This window comes from Haliotis rubra, unplaced genomic scaffold, assembly GCF_003918875.1.
Source record: "Haliotis rubra isolate DU_JTF1 unplaced genomic scaffold, ASM391887v1 Scf1034, whole genome shotgun sequence".
In the NCBI taxonomy this organism is placed as follows: Eukaryota; Metazoa; Mollusca; class Gastropoda; order Lepetellida; family Haliotidae; genus Haliotis; species Haliotis rubra.
In genome coordinates this window covers 245,702-270,500 of record NW_025764931.1, presented here as the reverse complement: position 1 = coordinate 270,500, position 24,799 = coordinate 245,702, and the positions used below count along the sequence as shown (strand labels likewise).

The window sequence follows — 24,799 nt, the reverse complement described above, 5'->3', positions numbered from 1 at the left end:
TTGAATCCAAAATTCGTCTTGATCACAATACTTGGTGAGTCTTATTGCGACACTAAGTCTACAAGCCCCGACATTACTGAAATATAGTGGAAATAGAAGTTAAAAAACCCTTTCACTCGCACCTTTTTCATTCACACGCCTTGAACTGGGACTGTATGTGTTCCCGTTTGTTCTATTACGATTGATCTACAGACCCGCCATTTTTCACACGCAGTCAATGGGACGGTATATAGTAACGAGCAGATAAAATGGGTCAAAAAACTGTTTTCTGTAGATTCAATCCTACTATCAAAAGAGCCGAAATACATTGTTTTTCGCCGCCAGTAGCTTGCCTCGTTGGTATGGAATTATCTCCCTTGGGTTAGGGATGGCTTGATCACGTGACCTCGTTGCTACCAGACGATACCGAAGCTTTGCCATGACGTTACAAAACAACAGACATCGACTCTTGGCATATTATGAAGCAGGTATTACATCCGTAACTAGACTTGTGAAACTGACGGGACTGCATCGGGCGTCTGTTTACCGAAATTTGAAGCAATTTGACGCAGGGTTAGGGACAGAGCGACAGGCTGGATCGGGACGTCGTGCTACTCTTGGGGCAAATGACAAACGACGTATCGCGCGTCTCGCGGCGGCGTACCCAAACTGGTCTGCAAAACAGCTTGCCGTGAAGGCGTCAAGTCAAGGAACCCCTAAGGTATCAGAATGGACAATCAGAAGATCTTTAAAGCAATCTGGATATGTCAAGCGAGTGCCGAAGAAATTTCCATTGATGACAACAGCACATATGGAGAAAAGGCTCGAGTGGTGCAGGGAAATGCAGGGTACAGACTTTCAAATGTGATTTTTTACGGACGAATCAAAGTTTCAGTTTTACAGGATCACAAGAAAGAGGTGGTCAAGAGGTGGATGTAGCTGCAAAATGGTTCCGAAGTTCTCACCCAGTGTCATGGTTTGGGGTGGTATAGGCAAACTCGGGGTAACGCCGCTGCTAACTATTACAGGAAGGATGGATTCACGCAAGTACTGTCAACTTATACAAGAAGGCATAGTGGAATCCCATATAGGACAGAGTGGAATACCTTTCAAACTTTTACAGGACAATGCACCTGTACACAAATCAAGACACATCTGTAACTGGTTTGAAACGAGTCACGTGACCTTACAGAAATTTCCAGCGGCATCACCAGACCTGAACCCAATTGAAAATGTGTGGCAGATTATGAAGGACAAATTAGAAAATTTGGAACCGAAGAGTGTCGTTGAGTGGTCTAATCTCATCAGTCAAGTATGGGTGGGCCTACCCCAGGACTACATAGACAATTTGATTGACAGCATGGGACGCCGTATTCAGCAGTGCATCGAGACTACTGACTTGCATAAATGTAAACTTCAGTATCCATAGTGGATGTATGGAAAATATAACTGAATTTATCAGTAAATAAATTTTGAAACTACGTCTGTGAAAAGTCGCATTTTTTTGGCTCGTAACTATATGTCACTGTTCGCCTCCCACCGTATAACTCTAAGAACTTACATCAAAGCTACTTTGGTACTTTTGTAATACATTAACTTCTGGTTTTTATCTGCCATCTTGACATGCAAATTTATATGAATATTCTAATTTTGTATTCTCATGTACCACCGTTGGTGGTGCTTCGAGAAATAAATATATTGATTGACTGAATGGTTAGGATATTTATATATAGGGACATTAACCCGTACCCCAGGCTTCGCCCTTTATTACGTCGTTTACGCGCTGTTACAAACGGACCTAACCGTTATGATTTTAGTGCATATAACTGCGGATAAGAAGTCTGTGCGTAAAAAAAAAACCAATGTCGGTTTAAATAGTGATGATACCAGGTGTTCGCGAAAAGGTGAGCGTCTCCTGTCCCACTGGCACCAGTCACGAGAGGGCCCGGATGACACACTGATGATTTATTCTCATTTGCGATCACAGTGTTTCAGTAAGCTGCTCAAACTCTTCATAGACTGAATGGAAATACTTATATGAAACAGTGTCACAACAGTGTCAGTGGAAGTCATGGCAGTGTCGTTACGCACGAAGTCGTTTGGATTAGCGTAGGCGTCATTGTAGGGAGGAATACTCTCTTGCTTATCAATCCTACCAACATAGTGCGATAGGTCGGCTGTCATCATTTTCCGAGACGGGGTAGTCCTTTAAGTTAGACCAAGACAAACTAAACGTGGAGTCACGGGCAACTCAAGCACTGTAATTCCAGGTGATTATTGAAGTTAAATGGTATTGTTTTGCGTTTTGTGTGTTACTCCAGTTTGTTTGTTGCTTAACGCCTCACTCAGCAATATTCCAGCTATATGACGACGGTCTGTAAATACTCGAGTCTGGACCAGACAATCCAGTGATCAACAACATAAGCATCGATCTACACGATTGGCATACGATGACATGTGTCAACCAAGTCCGCGAGCCTGACCACCCGATCCCGTTAGTCGCCTCATACGACAACATGGGTTACTGAAGATCAATTCTAACCCGGATCTTCACGGTTATTTAATAGTATCGGCAACACAGTAAGGTCTTCAGCTAGATACAACCTTATGTTCCTCTCGGTTGCAGGAGAATCGACTCGCGACGACACAGGGACAACCTTGGCGGCAGTGTTTGGGTCTGTTTTTGTCTTCATCTTGGTCCTCTTTGTCATAATTGTAATCATCAGCAGGAGACAGCATAACGCAGGTCAGTAAAACGTCAGAAAAGCAGCAGGTGGTTATCCCAGTAGTCATCTCTTAGCTCCTCAAGACAGCAGTTTGTGTTCAGTGATGAATCAGTTTGTAAGTCCAATAGGCCGGGGGTCACCCAAATAATGGCTTTTATATTTGACCTTCAATCAAGGAACATAACAATTTGTGAAACGTACAAGCGTGTCCTACAGTTCCGGCACATTCGTAACTACTCGCCTCTTTCCGTGACACGAGTAGTTACGAATGGATCCGGCAGTGAACGAAGGTTGAGGTCACTGTTTTACAGTCGTTCGTGAATGAATAGTTTTAATAGTTTTGCCTATACTGATATTTTCAACATGTTTTTCCACGTCAGGTTCAACTGATTTAAATACCCCTTGATGTAAGCCCAATATCATAAGTAACTGTTTCTTTCTATGATTTCAGCGAGGCACCTAACCAACATGCATTGGTCGGGGTCCAGAAATCTCACTTCTCCCAGGAACGGACAGTGCCCGCTGTTGGGTAAATTATGTTTGATATTATGAGTAAATCTAAAATGAAAACGGAACACAGAACATTAGTATTCGTTGCTTTCGGAGCCGTTCCAATTTACATTTATCACAGGGGTACCCAAAGTACGTGATCTTGACGACATGTACAGTTTGTATCGATGGCTGAGTTGGCTAGATCGAGTGAAGGCGAGTAGGTCCCTCACTCTCAGAGTGGGTTCGAATCCAGGATGGGGCTTACCATAGCAAAAGTACTAGGGTCTGTTTGGTTTGGTTTGTTGTTTAACGCCGTACTCAGCATTATTCCAGTTAAATAAAGCCCAGCATGATCATCCATCTACGCAATTGTGATATGATGACATGTGTCAACCAACATGCAGACAGAAATACATGATGCGTCTGTGAAATATGATGCGTTAAGCATAGTAATTCTTCGGTAACCATTCCTCAACATTAACATGTGTTTCATAAAGGAACATGTTGAATGTTTTAATTTCCGCAATTCTTGCTCCGATACTCTTCCCATGCATACTCCAGAACACATGAACAAATGTAGACGCAAGGCTCTCTCACAATATGAGAAAATGATACACAAGGTAAATTCTGTAATTTGTTTTGTTTACACTTCACGCAAGCGCTGTTTTCCGTGCACGGCGTTCGATTTCACGCCTGATGTATTTCGTTGATTTTACCGAGACGCTTGGTATTGGTGACAAAGACTAGTTATATCATACAATGTATGAGTAATTCAAGGACTCGTGTAATAGAAGCTGAGTTTGAATTATACGTTATATAACTGGCGTACAAACGGACATACATGTAACGTGAGTTTATGAACACTGAAATCTGGCGGAAAATTCGCCTCCGTGTTAGTGTTTTTGTTGTTGTTTTTGGTGGTTTTTTTTGTATTTCCCAAAACATCCTTAACGATTCCTTGGTCGAAAACCTTTCAGAATGTCCTTTGATGATTTGATGAAAGCAAGGTACCCGTGATCACTATGCCGTTTAGAAATTCAGTTCTGCGAGTGAATATTCTATATTTATGTGTCAAAACACATTAGAAGAGGGGATTTGCCATGTATTGTATATTTCGTGATACTGATTTTAATACATGTTAAAGTGAGGCGGGAAGAGGAGGGACATATATGTAGCCATTCAACGATGGCTCGGTAGATATAGTGCGTATTAATTTGTGTTGGATTCTCATACAAAATATACTGTTATTAGCCAGTTAACACAAGTTGAATGTTTTACAATTTGGCTACAATATATGCAGAGATAAGACAGTTGTAAAACATTTTGTACAAAGGAGACTTTTTTTTAAATAGCGACGTCATCACAGTGTGCCACTGAGCGGCACATTAGATTTAGCCAGCTGACGGCTAGGCACCATGACTCTTTCAACGGTTATAGGCCACGTATCGAGACACAAGAAGCACACACACCTGTACCTGCATCAGATGAAATGAGTGAGTGAGTTTAGTTTTACGCCGCTTTTAGCAATATTTCAGCAATATCACGGCGGATCAGGTGAAATGAGGCTAATAAGGTCTGCTGACGTCATTCGTATAATTGACGCCAGTGACGTCATATTGCAAGGGAGCTGAGCCACGTTGTGTGTATTTGGAAATAGAACTCTTAGTAAAAGTGAAAAATATGAATCGATATAATGCAAAAGATAATTTAGTTACTTGTGAAATCGGTAGTGTTTTCCTACTAGATAAATACTTTTTGTGTTGAAAAACTGCACGACACAAAGGCTCATTTTCTTGTATACTTGCCCGTTAAAGGCTGTGGTCGGTGACTTGTAAGGGTATCGGTATATCGTCCCGTTATTTTCTACTTCATCTATTTCCTTCCTTCTATATCAGTTTATTCTCGAAACATCTCAACGACAACCATATGATGGTATTTGATCTCCTTGTCAACAACCTCTCTCATGAAAAACTAACACATCTTTCTATATAACCCAGGAAGTGTTTTCCGTTTGAAAGGTTAGCCATAGTAAATATATGGGCCGGAAGCAATTCTTGTTTAACACTAGACATATCAATTGTTTTCCGACAGTGTCGAAAGCGTTTTCAAAATTCATACTGATCAATAGTCTGTCTTTTTTAGTTTCGAATTTAAAATCATGAAGTATTCCTAAGGGAATAATCTGCTTCTGTCTTTCATGCCTTAAAGAAAATATGGCGCGTTTCAACCCATTTGTTGTGCAGCATAATATTGTGTTACATATAGAGTTTATGAGATAACCCGAACATCGGCTTTAAAAAGTAGATAATATAGATTTCTGCTTTAACCTGGTTTTGAGCTACAAGTTACAACGCCACTGTTTGCGCTTAATTTTTGTTCGTCATTGTCAATTGGATTATTTTGTGTTTGTAAATAACGATTTGCTCTTATCGTTGAAACTGACAACGTTAAAAGATAATGGGAAGTCCGTCTATGCTTGGGTTTTTGTTGGTTTCATTGATGATATTACCTTTTGATGTTATGCTATATATTATATTTTCGAACTGTCCATATTTGAATTTGGCTATAATTGGGTATAGACAGCTTCAAACATATTGATTCCATCGAAATAAAGCCTTAATCTAAAAATAAATGTTTTGTGTATATAATTATACCGTCAGTTATAACATTCTCAACAGCAGTGAAGCTGAACTGATTATTTTACATGTAAAATTTCTTTTTTCCAAACTACAAAAGTATTTTGCAGTTTTGCCACCTTCTTCATTCCACGAGTGTACCGAGTGACATAGTTTCAGCGATTTTGCATAATTTTATCCTTCTTTCGAAACAAGCTGAACTGTATTTTTGTACCCTAATTTTAAGTATTAATTCCTCAATATCTTCCAATATATTCCGGACCATGCCTCAAAATAAGTTCAGGATATGAGCACATTTTCTAAACAAATACTTGAGAATTAACGTTATTGAGTCTTTATTGCAACCTTCAATGGCTGTTCGATTTCACAGTATACTGTCCCCAAAACCATACAAGAATATACATAAGAAATCTGACGTACCCTAAGGAGGAATATCATCAGTGTAAACAAGCGATTTCTACTCGCGAGAATCGTCACGTATAAAATATCAGTTTCTCATACCGTTTACTTACAAAAACAATGGTACAGAATAAACCCATATGTTTCATGTGCATCCGATTTCCAACATTAATTTATGAGCAGTGTACAGCTGCCACAATAACGGGAATATTTAGCTGTGGTGGTAGTAGTATAGGTCGACAGTTAAAAACTGTTCAAGTACACCAGCTGTACAGAACCTTCTCGAGTCTCCATGTATCCATACCTACGGTCATACACTATCCATACCTACAGTCATACACTATCCATACCTACAGTCATACACTATCCATACCTACAGTCATACACTATCCATATCTACAGTCATACACTATCCATACCTACAGTCATACACTATCCATACCTACAGTCATACACTATCCATACCTACGGTCATACACTATCCATACCTACAGTCATACACTACCCAGACCTATAGTCATACGCTATCCATACTTATACCTATCCATAGTCATACACTATCCATACCTACAGTCATACACTATCCATACCTACAGTCATACACTATCCAAAGCTACTGTCAGACACTAACCATACCTACTGGCATGCACTATCCATACCAACACTATCCATACCTACATTCATAAACCATCCCTACCTACGCTATCCATACCTAGTCATACACTATCCATACCTACAGTCATACACTATCCACACCTACTGTTATACACTATCCATGCCTACACTATCCATACCTACAGTCGAACACTATCCATTAAATATCCAGACCTACAATATCCATACCTACAGTCGAACACCATCCATTAAATATCCATACCTACCATATCCAAACTTACACTAATACACTATCCATACCTAGTCATACACTCTCCATACACTATCCATACCTACAGTCATACAATATCGATACCTACAGTCATACACTATCCATACCTACAGTCATACACTATCCATACCTACAGTCATACACTATCAAAACCTACAGTCATACACTATCAAAACCTACAGTCATCCACTATCCATACCTACAATATCCATGGGGCGGTGGGGTAACCTAGTGATTAAAGCGTTGGCTCGTCACGCCGAAGACCCGGGTTCGAATCCCCACATGGGCACAATGTGTGAAGCCCATTTCTGGTGTCCCCCGCCGTGATGTTCCTGGAATATTGCTAAAAGCAGCGTAAAACCAAACTCAGTCAGTCAGTCAGTACAATATCCATACCTAAATTCATACACTATCCATACCTACAGATATACACTATCCATACCTACAGTCATACACTATCCATACCTACTGTCATACACTATCCATACCTAAAGTCATACACTACCCAGACCTGAAGTCATACACTATCCATACCTACGGTCATACACTATCAAAACCTACACTCATACATGATCCATACCTACAGTTATACACTATCCATACCTACAATTTCTATACCTAATTCACACACTCTCCATACCTAATTCACACACTCTCCATACCTACAGTTATACACTATCCATACCTACAGTCATACACTATGCATACCTAAAGTCATACACTATCCATACCTACAGTCATACACTATCCATACTTATACTCATACACTATCCATACCTACAGTCATACACTATCCATACCTACTGTCATACACTATCCATACCTAAAGTCATACACTATCCATACCTACAGTCATACACTATCCAAACCTACTGTCATGCACTATCCATACCAACACTATCCATACGTACATTCATACACTATCCCAACCTACACTATCCATATCTACAGTCATACACTATCCATACCTACTGTCATACACTATCCATACCTAAAGTCATACACTATCCATACCTACTGGCATGCACTATCCATACCAACACTATCCATACCTACATTCATACACTATCCCTACCTACGCTATCCATACCTACAGTCATACACTATCCATACCAACAGTCATACACTATACATACCTACAGTCATACACTATCCATACCTACAGTCATACACTATCCATACCTACTGCCATACACTATCAAAACCTACACTCATACACGATCCATACCTACACTTATACACTATCCATACCTACAATTTCTGTACCTAATTCACACTCTCCATACCCAATTCACACTCTCCATACCTACAGTTATACACTATCCATACCTACCGTCATACACTATCCATACCTACCGTCATACACTACCCAGACCTACAGTCATACACTATCCATACCTACCGACATCATACACTATCCATACCTACCGTCATACACTACCCAGACCTACAGTCATACACTATCCATACCTACAGACATTCACTTTTCATACCCACAGTCTTACACTATCCATACCTACAGTCATACACTATCCATACCTACAGTCATACACTATCCATACCTACAGTCATAGACTATCCATACCTACAGTCATTCACTTTTCATACCCACAGTCTTACACTATCCATACCTAAAGTCATACACTATCCACACCTACAGTCAAATACTATCTATACCTACAGTCATTCACTTTTCATACCCACAGTCTTACACTATCCATACCTAAAGTCATACACTTTCCATACCTACAGTCATACACTACCCAGACCTATAGTCATACACTCTCCATACTTATGGTAATACACGATCCATACCTACTGTCATACACTATCCATACCTAAAGTCATATACTATCAACACCTAGAGTCATACACTATCCAAACATACTGTCATGCACTATCCATACCTAGAGTCATACACTATCCAAACATACTGTCATGCACTATCCATACCAACACTATCCATACCTACATTCATACACTATCCCTACCTACACTATCCATATCTAGTCATACACTATTAATACAAACAGTCATACACTGTCCATACCTACAGTCATACACTACCCAGACTTGTAGTCATACATTTTCCATACTCATAGTCATACACTATCCATACCTACTGTCATAAACTATCCATACCTTAAGTCATACACTTTCCATACCTACAGTCATACACTATCCATACCTACTGTCATACACTATCCATACCTAAAATCATACACTATCCATACCTACTATCATACACTATCCATACCTACTGTCATCCACTATCCGTACCAACACTATCCAGACCTACATTCATACACTCTCCATACCTACAGTCATACACTATCCATACCTACACTATCCATACCTACTGTCATACACTTTTCATGCCTACACTATCCATACCTACAGTCATACACTGTCCATACCTACAGTCATACACTATCCATGCCTACAGTCATACACTATCCATACTCATAGTCATACACTATCCATACCTACAGTCATACACTATCCATACCTACTGTCATGCACTAACCATACCTACACTATCCATACCTACAGTCATACACTATCCATAACTACACTATCCATACCTACATTCATACACTATCCGTTCCTACAGTCATACACTATCCTTACCTACTGTCATACACTATCCATACCTACACTATCCATACCTACATTCATACACTATCCATACCTACTGTCATACACTATCCATACCTACACTATCCATACCTACATTCATACACTATCCAGTCCTACAGTCATACACTATCCTTACCTACTGTCATACACTATCCATACCTACACTATCCATACCTACAGCCATACACTATCCATACCAACAGTAAGACACTATCCATACCTACTGTCATACACTATCCATACCTACACTATCCATACCTACAGTCATGCACTAACCATGCATACAGACTCTTGAAGCAATGTAATAACGTAGATGTTTACACGTAGAAAACCTGCAACCAAGTGGATGCTTGTCAACCACACCAATAGTGTAATCTGGTATTAAAGTACTGTCAGAAATAGAAGAAAAACTTTTTTGTCGCATTTATATCTACAATTTATTAAGTTAATATGTGAAAGTGTGAAATATCTGTTAATCTAAGTCTCAGTGGTAGGGAGATAGGAAACGTTGAAAAATGACTTTAATGAGGAGAAATTAGTGTAGAAATGAGCAATGCGGGGTTTTTCTATGTCAAAAACTACTTATTTGGAACAGACCATGACTTTATGCAAATGAGTGTGCGATGATATTGTATTACAAAGGACATATTTTAAGTGCTTATTTTAAAATTAAACTTAGCTTCATTATAAACGATAGCTGACGTAAAAAATGATAACTTTAATACTGAAACTAGTAAGAATGTAGTTACCTTCTTCACTCAGAGTTTATTACTCAAAATGGAACCACCTCCGGTGGTTCATAAGTACATAAGATGGAATGCAGAATATACAAAGTATGCAAGAAGATGACAGGGAATATACGCAATGATTACTGAAAACTAGAACATATACATTTGATAAATTTAGATAGGTGTTTGATTGTTGAAATTTTAGTACTTGACATAAATATTCATCCCCAGTTAACTGCGAGTTACAAAGGTTACATACTCTTTCATTTCTTGAGAGATTTGTCCATCTCCAAATTTCTATTGGCAATTTATGGTTAGAAGTTTTAAAATATAAAATAGGTTTCCATATATTTTCTGATAGCAGTTAGTATTTGTCGAGTGAAGGAGAGTTTTAAAAAATCTTATAATATGGACCATGGAGTCTCATTATCGTCTCAAACGGTGTGTCAAGACGGGTGTCACAGACGGCGGTTGGGGTCGGGCTGGAGGATAGATAATCAGATCAGATAATCCTTAAGGGGAATTAAACTAGGGTAGTAAACGGCATGTCATAACAATTTACAAATAATATCTAGTCCTGTCGATCATCACACATGAAATATCTTTGAGAGGACCCCTTGTGCCCGTAGGCAGCCCATGCATTCAATGCCAGGTCATACCTGGCTGAACGACCTAATCGCCATCTATAGTCTGATCTATTGTTTTCACCAGCTATACATATATTTTTTCTAAATTTTGCCAGATTTTATGAGTAAACATGCTTTTCTGGATATCCTATTACGCATCCAACTGAACGCCCAGTTAGGCCGATGTGGGTTATTTCGACATACAATGTATGCTGTTTGCAATTGTGTAATTTTAGGGATACAGAGTAACATAAAAACATGAAAACAGTTTTTTCTATTTTTCGGCACTACTTTAGACACCAGTTACGTTGATGGTTCAAATATGAGTATGCAGTTAGCTCCATACCAAAGACTATTGCATTTGAAACTGGTGAAGCTTTTCCCATGAGTGAATGCCGCTTGTAAAGAAGCTTACACGTCGTGGTACTTTTTGATCAACAATGGTGGATATCTCTCACATGGGAAAGTCTGACTCGTCAAAGTCAGACTCGGACGCAAGCGCCCACGGGCTTTAACTGTAATAGTTCAAGGCGAAAGTGTGCTTTATTACACTAAACATGGTGGTAGGGCGAACTGTATTTTTTAAACTGTGTACACCAAAAAGCAAACGAGCAGCACACTGGTGTTGCGTCTGCTTGCTAACGCATACTGAATCGCTCATATACAGTACAACCAGAAATTATTGAGAATTTAAAGATTGGAATTTTTTATATTTTTTCACTCATTACTCACGTATTACATGCGAATATTAGCAGAACATAACTCCAGATTCAAAGACAGGTGAATAGTTAGTATTTTGTCAAGTCACCATGGGCAGCAATGCAGGCTTCAATGCGTCGGGGCATACCCTGATCAAAGAAGTGAGAAAGTCATGGTCCATGCTGTCCCAATATCGGACCACCTCTTCTTTCATTTCAGCATTATTTGTCAGATTTTTCTTATTGACACTTTCCTTCATAAGTCCCCAAACATTTTCTATTGGTCAGGGCTATAGCTTGGCCAATCTAATAATGTCATATTTTGGGTCCGAAACCAGGTCTGTGAATGCTTTGAACGATGTTTTGGGTCGTTGTCCTGCTTGAAAATCCAAACATTTCCATAGAACACGTGAGCAGGTGAAAGTAAATGTCCCTCGAGAATATCTGTGTACCGCTCACTTTTCATATTCCCTTCAAATACACAGAGGGGCGTTGCCCCTAACACAGATATGCTACCCTACACGTTAAATTTCAGACTGCACTTTGGGCGCTGATACAAAGGTTTTCAGTTTGTTTGGTCCAGAATTTCAGTATATTAGGAAACAGCCACACAGAACTTTCATCTGAGAAAATCACATTGTCCCAGTTAAAATTTCTATGCTGTAAGCACCAGTTCAACCTTCGCTCCTCTTGTTCAGGTTTCATGATCGGTGATGGAATTCCTCGACTTTTCTGCAAACCCATTGCATGCAGCTCAGTTCTAATTGTCTCCTTACAGACAGCCATAAGTTCCTCTATCAATCATATCCAGCCTTAAGTTTTCTAAGCTCCTTCGTTTGTTTTTAGAAACAAGAATACCAAGCCGCCTCCTGTCAACGACAGTCAATTTTCTGGGCCTACCTGCGCCTCCCTGGTGCTCAATGCCATATCCATTTGCAATATTTTTCAAAACACAATAAACAGTGAACAAAGGGATGCCTGTTCTACTTGAAATCACTTTAGCTGATCTGATGTCCTTGTTATAATACTCTAAAATCAACTCTCTAAATCATCCATTTGGAGGATCACTGAAAATGTCGTCTACTAGCAAGTAAACAAGGGGGGATAACTCTTCACAAACTAATGAAAAAGGATTAACGGGGTTGTCTCTCTTGAATGAAACCAAGCACTTGATAGCTGGTTGAGGTTGTTTATACTAGAAATCCAATTAAACATATTCCTAAAATTCTCAATAATTTCTGGTCATACTATAGTCTCTCCTCAACTGCGCATGCACTACTGATTGTAAACGCACACAGAATCACTCATATAATATTCTCCTCAACTGCACTACTGATTGTAAACGCACACAGAATCGTACATATAATCTCTCCTCAACTGCACTACTGATTGTAAACGCACACAGAATCGTACATATAATCTCTCCTCAACTGCACTACTGATTGTAAACGCACACAGAATCGTACATATAATCTCTCCTCAACTGCACTACTGATTGTAAACGCACACAGAATCGTACATATAATATTCTCCTCAACTGCACTACTGATTGTAAACGCACACAGAATCGTACATATAATCTCTCCTCAACTGCACTACTGATTGTAAACGCACACAGAATCGTACATATAATCTCTCCTCAACTGCACTACTGATTGTAAACGCACACAGAATCGTACATATAATATTCTCCTCAACTGCACTACTGATTGTAAACGCACACAGAATCACTCATATAATATTCTCCTCAACTGCACTACTGATTGTAAACGCACACAGAATCGTACATATAATCTCTCCTCAACTGCACTACTGATTGTAAACGCACACAGAATCGTACATATAATCTCTCCTCAACTGCACTACTGATTGTAAACGCACACAGAATCGTACATATAATCTCTCCTCAACTGCACTACTGATTGTAAACGCACACAGAATCGTACATATAATCTCTCCTCAACTGCACTACTGATTGTAAACGCACACAGAATCGTACATATAATCTCTCCTCAACTGCACTCCTGATTGTAAACGCACACAGAATCGTACATATAATCTCTCCTCAACTGCACTACTGATTGTAAACGCACACAGAATCGTACATATAATCTCCCTCAACTGCACTACTGATTGTAAACGCACACAGAATCGTACATATAATCTCTCCTCAACTGCACTCCTGATTGTAAACGCACACAGAATCGTACATATAATCTCCTCAACTGCACTACTGATTGTAAACGCACACAGAATCGTACATATAATCTCTCCTCAACTGCACTACTGATTGTAAACGCACACAGAATCGTACATATAATCTCTCCTCAACTGCACTACTGATTGTAAACGCACACAGAATCGTACATATAATCTCTCCTCAACTGCACTACTGATTGTAAACGCACACAGAATCGTACATATAATCTCTCCTCAACTGCACTACTGATTGTAAACGCACACAGAATCGTACATATAATCTCTCCTCAACTGCACTACTGATTGTAAACGCACACAGAATCGTACATATAATATTCTCCTCAACTGCACTACTGATTGTAAACGCACACAGAATCGTACATATAATCTCTCCTCAACTGCACTACTGATTGTAAACGCACACAGAATCGTACATATAATCTCTCCTCAACTGCACTACTGATTGTAAACGCACACAGAATCACTCATATAATATTCTCCTCAACTGCACTACTGATTGTAAACGCACACAGAATCACTCATATAATATTCTCCTCAACTGCACTACTGATTGTAAACGCACACAGAATCGTACATATAATCTCTCCTCAACTGCACTACTGATTGTAAACGCACACAGAATCGTACATATAATCTCCTCAACTGCACTACTGATTGTAAACGCACACAGAATCGTACATATAATCTCTCCTCAACTGCACTACTGATTGTAAACGCACACAGAATCGTACATATAATCTCCTCAACTGCACTACTGATTGTAAACGCACACAGAATCGTACATATAATCTCTCCTCAACTGCACTACTGATTGTAAACGCACACAGAATCGTACATATAATCTCTCCTCAACTGCACTACTGATTGTAAACGCACACAGAATCGTACATATAATCTCCCTCAACTGCACTACTGATTGTAAACGCACACAGAATCGTACATATAATCTCTCCTCAACTGCACTACTGATTGTAAACGCACACAGAATCGTACATATAATCTCTCCTCAACTGCACTACTGATTGTAAACGCACACAGAATCGTACATATAATCTCCTCAACTGCACTACTGATTGTAAACGCACACAGAATCGTACATATAATCTCTCCTCAACTGCACTACTGATTGTAAACGCACACAGAATCGTACATATAATCTCTCCTCAACTGCACTACTGATTGTAAACGCACACAGAATCGTACATATAATCTCTCCTCAACTGCACTACTGATTGTAAACGCACACAGAATCGTACATATAATCTCTCCTCAACTGCACTACTGATTGTAAACGCACACAGAATCGTACATATAATCTCTCCTCAACTGTTGGAGATTCGTTTTTTCAGTGACTTTAATAAGCAACTAATGCAACACCTCATATGTTTGATAACACCATAGTTTTATTTGTTCAATGCATTTCACTTGAACTTTGTTTCAGTTCTTCCAAGGAAGAAGGTGTATTTGCTGTATGCTGAGGACCATAAGGATCATCTGAATGTCATCACAAGTTTGGCCGTGTATCTGAAGGACCAGTGTTACTGTGATGTTTTCTATTTACCCTGGTTCAAGGGTGCAGTCCAAGCCATAGGCACCTACCAGTGGATCATAGCACACATTGACGAGGCAGACTACGTGATTGTCATCAGCTCAGAAGCAGCGTTCAAACTCCTGGAAGCGCGGAACACAAACACTTCTTTGAAGACAGAAGATGAAGGTCCAGAGGGTGACATCTTCTCCCCAGCCATAACCCATGTTAGGACGAAGTCCCTCGAGCCTGATTTCTACAGGAAAACCATCCTTGTATACTTTGACTACACCAGTGAGGATTTTGTCTTGAAGGAAGTGAGTCCTGGTGTCCATTATAAGCTGCCCCAACATTTCAAGGACTTATTGTGTCACATACATGAAGTTGATGTCTTCGACCAGACTCGCAGACATTTAAAGATAGACACTATGGAGAACCTACGATCCAATAAAAGTGGTCAAGCTTTCCAGAAAGCCATTGAAAAAGCAAGACATTTCCAGAAATCAGACCCATTGTGGTTTGACAGGAGGTTCCGTCGACAACATTCAGCATACAGATCACAGGAAGATCTGGAAGTGGGAGATTCAGTGTCATTGAAAGCACAAACTGTTGGTGTTAACCCAGTGATAGATGTTGATGGCGAACTTAGAAGTGCTGTTACTTATAACACAGAGTACGCCATGGCACACCAGGATGACATAATTCCCCTGAGTATAGTCACCGCTGAAAGCCCAAAAGACGCCAAGACGTTGCTGCGGAATCGCGGTGTCCAGGAAGGCGGTACTTACATTAATCAAGATGCATATGTTCATGATACACGCCATGATGTTCATGATACACTCCCTGAATTGTACTCTCAAGATAACTTTATCCCCCCAAGTGAAATACAAACAGATGTTGATATTGACAAGCACTTCATTGCCATCAACAAGGGTACATACATCTCCCAATCACGGGCAAAATGTAAATACTAGACATTTTGATGATGGTAATACTGTGTTAAGATTATTGGTACAGCACGGATCAACCACAACTCGACCTGAAGCTCAGGTAGTCGTAATGACCATGACTCTAATGTTCTAGTAGCTTTAGCAGATTCTGATTTAACAAGAACCACAGGGAGTGCTTAGCTGAATAAGTTAACACCGCCTTGATGTGAAAGGAGTGAGTGAATATGGTTTTACGCCGCTTTAAGCAATATTCCAGCAATATCACGGCGGAGGACACCAGAAAATGGGCTTCACACATTCTACCAATGTGGGGAATCGAACCAGGGTCATCAGCGTGACGAGTCAACGCTTTAACCACTAGGCTACCCCATCGCCCCTGATGTGAAAGGAACGCCACTGACATAACATTAACCTTACCACCTTCCACGTATGTAAACCCACGAGAACTGGCAAGGTACATGAACATTTGGCTGTGGCGTATCTATTTGGACGATTTAACGGAAGTGGAAATTGTAACCTCATTGTGAATATTATGTTTTGAAATCGTTGTGAAACAGATTTTATGGCTATCGATTTGTACTCTTTCTTCAGCCACGACTTCACGTAATGGCTTTCAAAAGTACAGAAGACACGATGTACATGTTTTGAAGGTGCAACCGCCCATATATAGTCGACGTTACAATAACGTTTATATGTAACCGAACACCTAGAACTCCCTAGAATGGATCTTCAGCAAACCATGCTTGCAGGAGGCAACTATCGATGCTGGGTGGTCGCTTCACTGGTTGTCTTTACATTCCACTTGCATAGAACGATGTCAATCACCTGGTCCTGGCTCAATTACTTGATGGTGTATATGGGTCTATATTAGCAAAAAGTTCACCTTTCAAAGATAAATAATCATAGGTTATATAGTCTAATTTAACAATCGGTATTTTTATTAACGGTTGTATCCTTGTTACACTATATATATATCCAAGCAAAACACCCGTTGCACAACTACAGTGACGTCCCCCGGGTTATATTACGTGGTTGCTGACCTGGGTTGTGGATACTAGCCATCCCTCACACCCTCCTCTATGTTCATATCGTTGTCACAGTTGTTATTTGGAATTGTTAAGGTATGAATATGTCATGAACATTGCTCTTGGGTTCTTGGTATACATTCCAGAAACAGCAAACGGACGCATGTCCAAAGATTCGTCTTCATACCAGTCCCCATAACGGTTTACTCCAACTGCATGATTTATTACTCATTGTAGTTGCCACAGGTTAAACAGGAAAAACAAACAATCTCTTCTTTCTATTCTGCTGGTAATATACTGTAACAGGGATAAATCCAGGAATTGTATATTGTGTCGGACATTTTTAATTAATCATTTTCATTTTTATTCTTATTTCAGGTGATCCGACAGACGACTTCTCTATACATTATATATATATTATATGTTGTCAATCCAGTTGCATCTTGTCTTGGCCTTAACTGTTCAGTTCTGTGTTACAGGGCTGGTTCATTGTGTATTTAAGGGTATCTGGGTCGATCTACTTTTATGTCATTGTCTTTAGTTGTTTTAACAATAGCCCAGGCTCAGCTTCTCAGTTGATTGGTGTAAGTTCAAGTATACTTCTCGCCGCCATGTTACTAATCAGTTTTGCACCACACTGTCTCTACATGAGGACTGTTTAAAAGATTGTATTTTGATCTAAGGTTACTAATTATACTGTTTGTAATATATACATAGCTAATTAAACCCTAATATAAATAATTGTATAACATAGGCACAAATATGTTCAAGATAAAGCACATGTATATATTTACACAGTATGCTATTTTACCTGTATGAATGTGCGTATGGTTGGTTTGTGTTGGCTTGTAGTTCTTGTTTTACAAATGCTGTATATGATGTAAGATTGATCTATTTCATCAATTCTGTATCTTGTTTGTAACTCCATAGTGGTAGTTTCAAGTATGTATATATGTTGGTATAATGGTTATTATTTTCACGCCGAAGTGTTGTCCCACATCATGGACAATACCTCTCATCAGTGTATCCTATGTTATGTAAGACTATTGCATGTGTTAGATGCCCGGCTGCTGGGTGCTTGAGCACACTCCCGTGTCACCCACAGGGTAGGTTTCATTGTCTGTTTTTATAGTCTGTTTCATGATATGCCACATGAAATGTCACTTGTAATAGTAACAATAGTATATGCCATTTTTCATAACCTGCGTGAGATTATGTAAGACAGGTACATTGTTTACTTACGTCTATGTTATTCCGATGTGTATATATGAAGACATGCATTTATGAGATATTTATACCTACATATATATGAAGGCATATGTTCATCGGATGTGGTTTTAGCATCTACATATACATTGTATAATTATGATCGTTACAGAGTGTCTACTTCTACTACTTCTCCTTCTTCCACTACGGAAAAAAATATATTAACCTCACAACCCGTAGCCTGTGGTTATTACAGAGCACCACTATTTCATGACTGCAACAATACAGACAAAAATGACCAATGACGTGAACACAATAACACATTCCTTCCCATTGTCTCAACTAACATAGTGTCTGGAATCAAGGGTGGTGGGTTAGCCTACTGGTTAAAACGTTGCTCTTCACGCCGAAGACCCGGGTTCGATTCTCCACATGGGTGCAATGTGTGAAGCCCATTTCTGGTGTCCTCCGCCGTGATATTGCTGGAATGTTGCTAAAAGCGGCGTAAAACCATACTCACTCACTCTTTACTTATTGCTCAAGTGATGTGAACTGGAATACTTTTAGATGAATTCATATTGATTTTCCGGCTGCCTACAACTCAGGTTATAGTCTCAAGTGTTAAAACATGTCCTATTTCGTATCACGGCCTATAGATCACATGGCGCCATTCCAATGTATTGAATTTGACGTATATATAAACTGAGGGGCAAAAGAAACGCGGGCTTCTAACTTTCTCTTCCAATACAAACATAGGACAAGGTTTGGCAACAGATATCATTGTATTTCGCAGACACAACAATTAACATCAGGTTGACCGACTTTAACAACCACATGATGACATTGTAAAGAATAGTGAGCATTCTTGTAACAGGTGTTGAATTGTCCATAATTCGTTCACATTCCATTTCATGTTATCACTACACAAATCAGTTAAAAGTCACATTCCGTCATCAATAGGGAGTGTGTCCACCTCTAGCAAGTATGAGGTCCCTGACACGACGTCGTTATAGTTCTATGGGATTCATGTCATGGGATCTGGCTGGCCACGGAAGAACTTGTATGTTGTTGACATTGAAATATTCTCTGGTAACACGTGCAGTGTGTGGAGTGGCGTTATCCTGTTGGAACAGCGTTTTGGGGTTATTCTGCAGGAATGGAAGCACGACTGGTGTCAATACCTGGTTGATGTAGCGGTCAGCGTTGAGGGTACCATTAATAACCACCAGGTCGGTCTGAGTGTCACAACAAGTACCACCCCAGATCATCACACCACCGCCGCCGGGAGGATGCACTTCTTGGACGCAGCAACGTGACGTTCGTTCTCCTCTACGCCGGTAAACTCGCACTCGGCCGTCAGCACTGTAAAGCTGGAACCTGCTTTCATCCGAAAACCGCACTTTGCCCCAATGTCGTCTTTGCCAGCGTTGCACAATACGAGCCCACCTCAATCTGTTTGAGTCGATGTTGCCGGGTCAAGGTCATTCCTCTAAGGGGCCGGTAAGCTCTCAAACAAAAATGGCTGGGACGTCAGTTGCCCCAATCTGCAACATCCCTATCGCTCTCTCTCGCTGCTCAGACGTCAAACGTTGGCAATTTTGTTGGTGAAATCTAAACGATTCAATGCTAAGGAAGGATTCTGAGCATGATTTATACACCATCCTTGCACCGAATTTTCCTTATGCATTTTCTCGAAAACCCCGAATAACCCATATTTCATAGAAAAATCGTGATGCAGATTTAACCCGAGGCCAAAGCAATGACTGTTGCGTTTTGGAGAATGTTCTTATAATGTCTCTAACCATGGTTTTAGGTGTGGATTAAAATTGTGTCAACGTTTATAAATCCAGCGTTTCTTTTGCCCCTGAGTTTATGTTTAAGTGTAGTTACGAAACTAGTGCATTGTACGTTCTGTTCTGTTGTCGAAAATAACATGTGCCTACCCAACAATATGATTTTCAACTTTAAAAATATAAAATGTTGGGCGAAATGTTGGATACATTTATAAGAAAATGCTGTGTATTCTACGTACAAATGAATGTAATTTGTAAATGTGTTTTATGCATCGATAAATGTATATTTTCACTTGTTCATGCAGCAGTATTTATTACATGTATGTAGTATCCTTAAAAACCAAAGCAAAAGTTTGCTCTTACATTGGGATGGTGAGTCTATGAGCTTAAACAGTACATCCAGATGAAACATTCAGTATGTAAGTATAGCATAACACCGCGTCAACGAGGGTGCAGGTATTCGCGACAACAGATTTATTAGCATTTGTGAATAGTCATTTTTTAGACGCAACAGATCTAAGTATTAATGTCTTCTGTTTCTTGTGGCTCAAGTAACTTGTTTGTAGGGCCCTTATTAGCTTTGGTATCTGCTTATGACTTTCTCAGGTGGAGTACGACTCCCCAACGCAAGGGAGTTAACTGTGTAAAAAGTCCAGTTTCCTCCCTTGCCGGGTTTTGGTGGAATTTCGTGCCTCGATCGTAGCGCCCCAGTGGTTATATGAGTTATGTCACTTATGTTACATGTGACTGTCTGTGTTGTGTATTCGTGAGTTACGTCCCTTTTACTGGCCAATGAGATTCCATCTCTCATATCACCTGCAAGACTATGTGTGCCAAATATGCATTATGTCGGAAAGTGCACGTTACAACTCCAAATAATCATCATCATCATCATCATCATGACGATGATGTTTAATTAAGATTGCGAATTCTCATGATCTTGCCAATTGAACATTTAAATCTCAGAATTGTATTCAACTTAGGATAAAAGTTGTTTAACAAATGATCATAGATTCAAATCGCTATTATTGGTTTATATTACAAGGGGGTATGCACATTAAATGAAACACCGAGAAAAAGTTGGGTTGGTCTAAGTTAACGCTCATCACGTACCGCACGTGCACTTGTTTCATTGTTCCAACTACTGAGCTTACCCCCTTGTAATACAAACCGATAACTGCAATTAGAATCTATGATGGTTTGTTAAACAACTTTTATCCTAAGTTGAATAAAATTCTGAGATTTAAATGCTCAGTTGGCAAGGTAAACTTGTGAGGATTCGCAATCTTAATTTCACTTTATTTGATTTACTTTTTGGTTTAAAGTGAAATTCATCGGTACGTTTTCACTGCAAACAGACTATAGTCATGTTCGGCAAGGGAGATAACTGTCTTTTTTAAAGTGAGTTTACTCCCTTGCCTCGGGAAGATTGTCCAACAGAGCAGAAAGAAGGAAGCTGCATGGACTCAATGCCATATATGTAGGAGGATCGTCGTCTTAATAGGAGTTTTACTACCTGCCAGGCAAAAGAAACTTGATAATTGGCTTTTACCAGAAAATTACAACCTTAGCAAACTGTTCCTGGGGTGAAAACGGTCGCCAAAGCATTGCAGATATGAACATGGCATACCATCAACACATGTGTGTAACTGACCTCCTCGCATTCCTTGAATAAACAAACTTTAGGTCTAAACCCCAACTATACTCGCATCACATACATCACCACCGAACAACCGTCAAACATGTGTATAGAATTTCTTTGCTCGGCAGACTGGTATTATATCATATAATGAATGGTAGATGAAGAACTTGATTTATTTATCAAAACAAGTCAGTGTTGTTTCACATATGTTAACATAATATTACATGCAATACCTTGCCAGTACGACATCTCACAATATATCCTTCAAATACACGTCTGTTTGGCAACACATAATGACAAGGAAATTAAATGGTCAGAGCATTGCATAAAAGTACAGAAGATTGTTCTTTTTTCAATTTTGTCCGGCTTGTACACGTATATATTATACTATTCTGTATATACTGGAACCCTATATGTCGCTGCACAGAAGGGGGTATGTAATCCACACCACAGGAGTGACAACTGTAATATCACATGAGCAATGGTGACTATAGGATGGGAGTTGTTATCAGTACTGGTGCACCACGTCGTCCGGTGGTTCTGACCAGCGCCATATTGTCTCCCTGCGGCTTGTAACTATGTACAGTTGTAAATATTGTGATAACGATGTGGCCATAATTTGTGAATATGTTACTGGCCCGAGATTGAAGTGTGCCTACAAATGAATCACAGATACATGGACCAAGGCGTGACGCGTCACGTCGTCATGACTAAATACCACCAGCACTACCACCACTAATCTCTCTGAATATGTTTTACACACAAATCTTGTCTTGTTGAGCGTCATTTAGATTTGATACTTTTTACTAAGAAATGTTTTTGTGACAGTGCAAAGCCCTCCTTCCCAGGGTGCACCTCCCAACACCGAGACATTGTCTCAAAGACTGGATCTCGTCGCATCTGCAATTCAGCGAGACCCCGAGCCACGCCTTTCCGTGTATGGAGTTCTAGCTTCGACACAATCTTGTCCCCAACTCTTCTCGGGCGCTTCATCTTCAGCCTCTTATGGATGAACTGTCCTGCAAGTACCACATAGCTACAGTATCAAAGTGGTGACGGGGAACACATAGCTACAGTATCAAAGTGGTGACGGGGAACACATAGCTACAGTATCAAAGTGGTGACGGGGAACACATAGCTACAGTATCAAAGTGATGACGGGGAACACATAGCTACAGTATCAAAGTGGTGACGGGGAACACATAGCTACAGTATCAAAGTGGTGACGGGGAACACATAGCTACAGTATCAAAGTGGTGACGGGGGAACACATAGCTACAGTATCAAAGTGGTGACGGGGAACACATAGCTACAGTATCAAAGTGGTGACGGGGAACACATAGCTACAGTATCAAAGTGGTGACGGGGAACACATAGCTACAGTATCAAAGTGGTGACGGGGAACACATAGCTACAGTATCAAAGTGGTGACGGGGAACACATAGCTACAGTATCAAAGTGGTGACGGGGAACACATAGCTACAGTATCAAAGTGATGACGGGGAACACATAGCTACAGTATAAAGTGATGACGGGGAAACACATAGCTACAGTATCAAAGTGGTGACGGGGAACACATAGCTACAGTATCAAAGTGGTGACGGGGAACACATAGCTACAGTATCAAAGTGGTGACGGGGAACACATAGCTACAGTATCAAAGTGGTGACGGGGAACACATAGCTACAGTATCAGAGTGGTGACGGGGAACACATAGCTACAGTATCAAAGTGGTGACGGGGAACACATAGCTACAGTATCAAAGTGGTGACGGGGAACACATAGCTACAGTATCAAAGTGGTGACGGGAAACACATAGCTACAGTATCAAAGTGGTGACGGGGAACACATAGCTACACACATAGCTACAGTATCAAAGTGATGACGGGGAACACATAGCTACATTATCAAAGTGGTGACGGGGAACACATAGCTACAGTATCAAAGTGGTGACGGGGAACACATAGCAAAGTGGTGACGGGGAACACATAGCTATCAAAGTGGTGACGGGGAACACATAGCTACAGTATCAAAGTGGTGACGGAAACACATAGCTACAGTATCAAAGTGATGACGGGGAACACACACATGAGCGGGGAACACATTATCAAAGTGGTGACGGGGAACACATAGCTACATTATCAAAGTGATGACGGAGAACACATAGCTACAGAATAAAGTGATGACGGGGAACACGTAGCTACATTATCAAAGTGATGACGGGGAACACATAGCTACATTATCAAAGTGGTGACGGGGAACACATAGCTACAGTATCAAAGTGATGACGGGGAACACATAGCTACAGTATCAAAGTGATGACGGGGAACACATAGCTACATTATCAAAGTGATGACGGGGAACACATAGCTACATTATCAGAGTGGTGACAAGGAACACATAGCTACAGTATCAGAGTGATGACGGAGAACACATAGCTACAGTATAAAGTGATGACGGGGAACACGTAGCTACATTATCAAAGTGATGACGGGGAACACATAGCTACATTATCAAAGTGGTGACGGGGAACACGTAGCTACATTATCAAAGTGATGACGGGGAACACGTAGCTACATTATCAAAGTGATGACGGGGAACACATAGCTACATTATCAAAGTGAT

The 24,799-nt window shown here is 40.1% G+C and overlaps 1 protein-coding gene across 1 annotated transcript in view; it reads right to left on the bottom strand.

The window, feature by feature from the left end:
• Positions 1-22,368: 22,368 nt before the first annotated feature.
• The window catches only part of LOC124273525 (inter-alpha-trypsin inhibitor heavy chain H3-like), a 28,048-nt gene continuing 25,617 nt past the window's right edge, over positions 22,369-24,799 (bottom strand). The window contains exon 13 of the mRNA XM_046708812.1: positions 22,369-23,193. Coding sequence (XP_046564768.1) covers positions 22,958-23,193 — 236 coding nt within the window. The 3' untranslated portion in view covers positions 22,369-22,957. The remainder of the gene's footprint in view (positions 23,194-24,799) is intronic.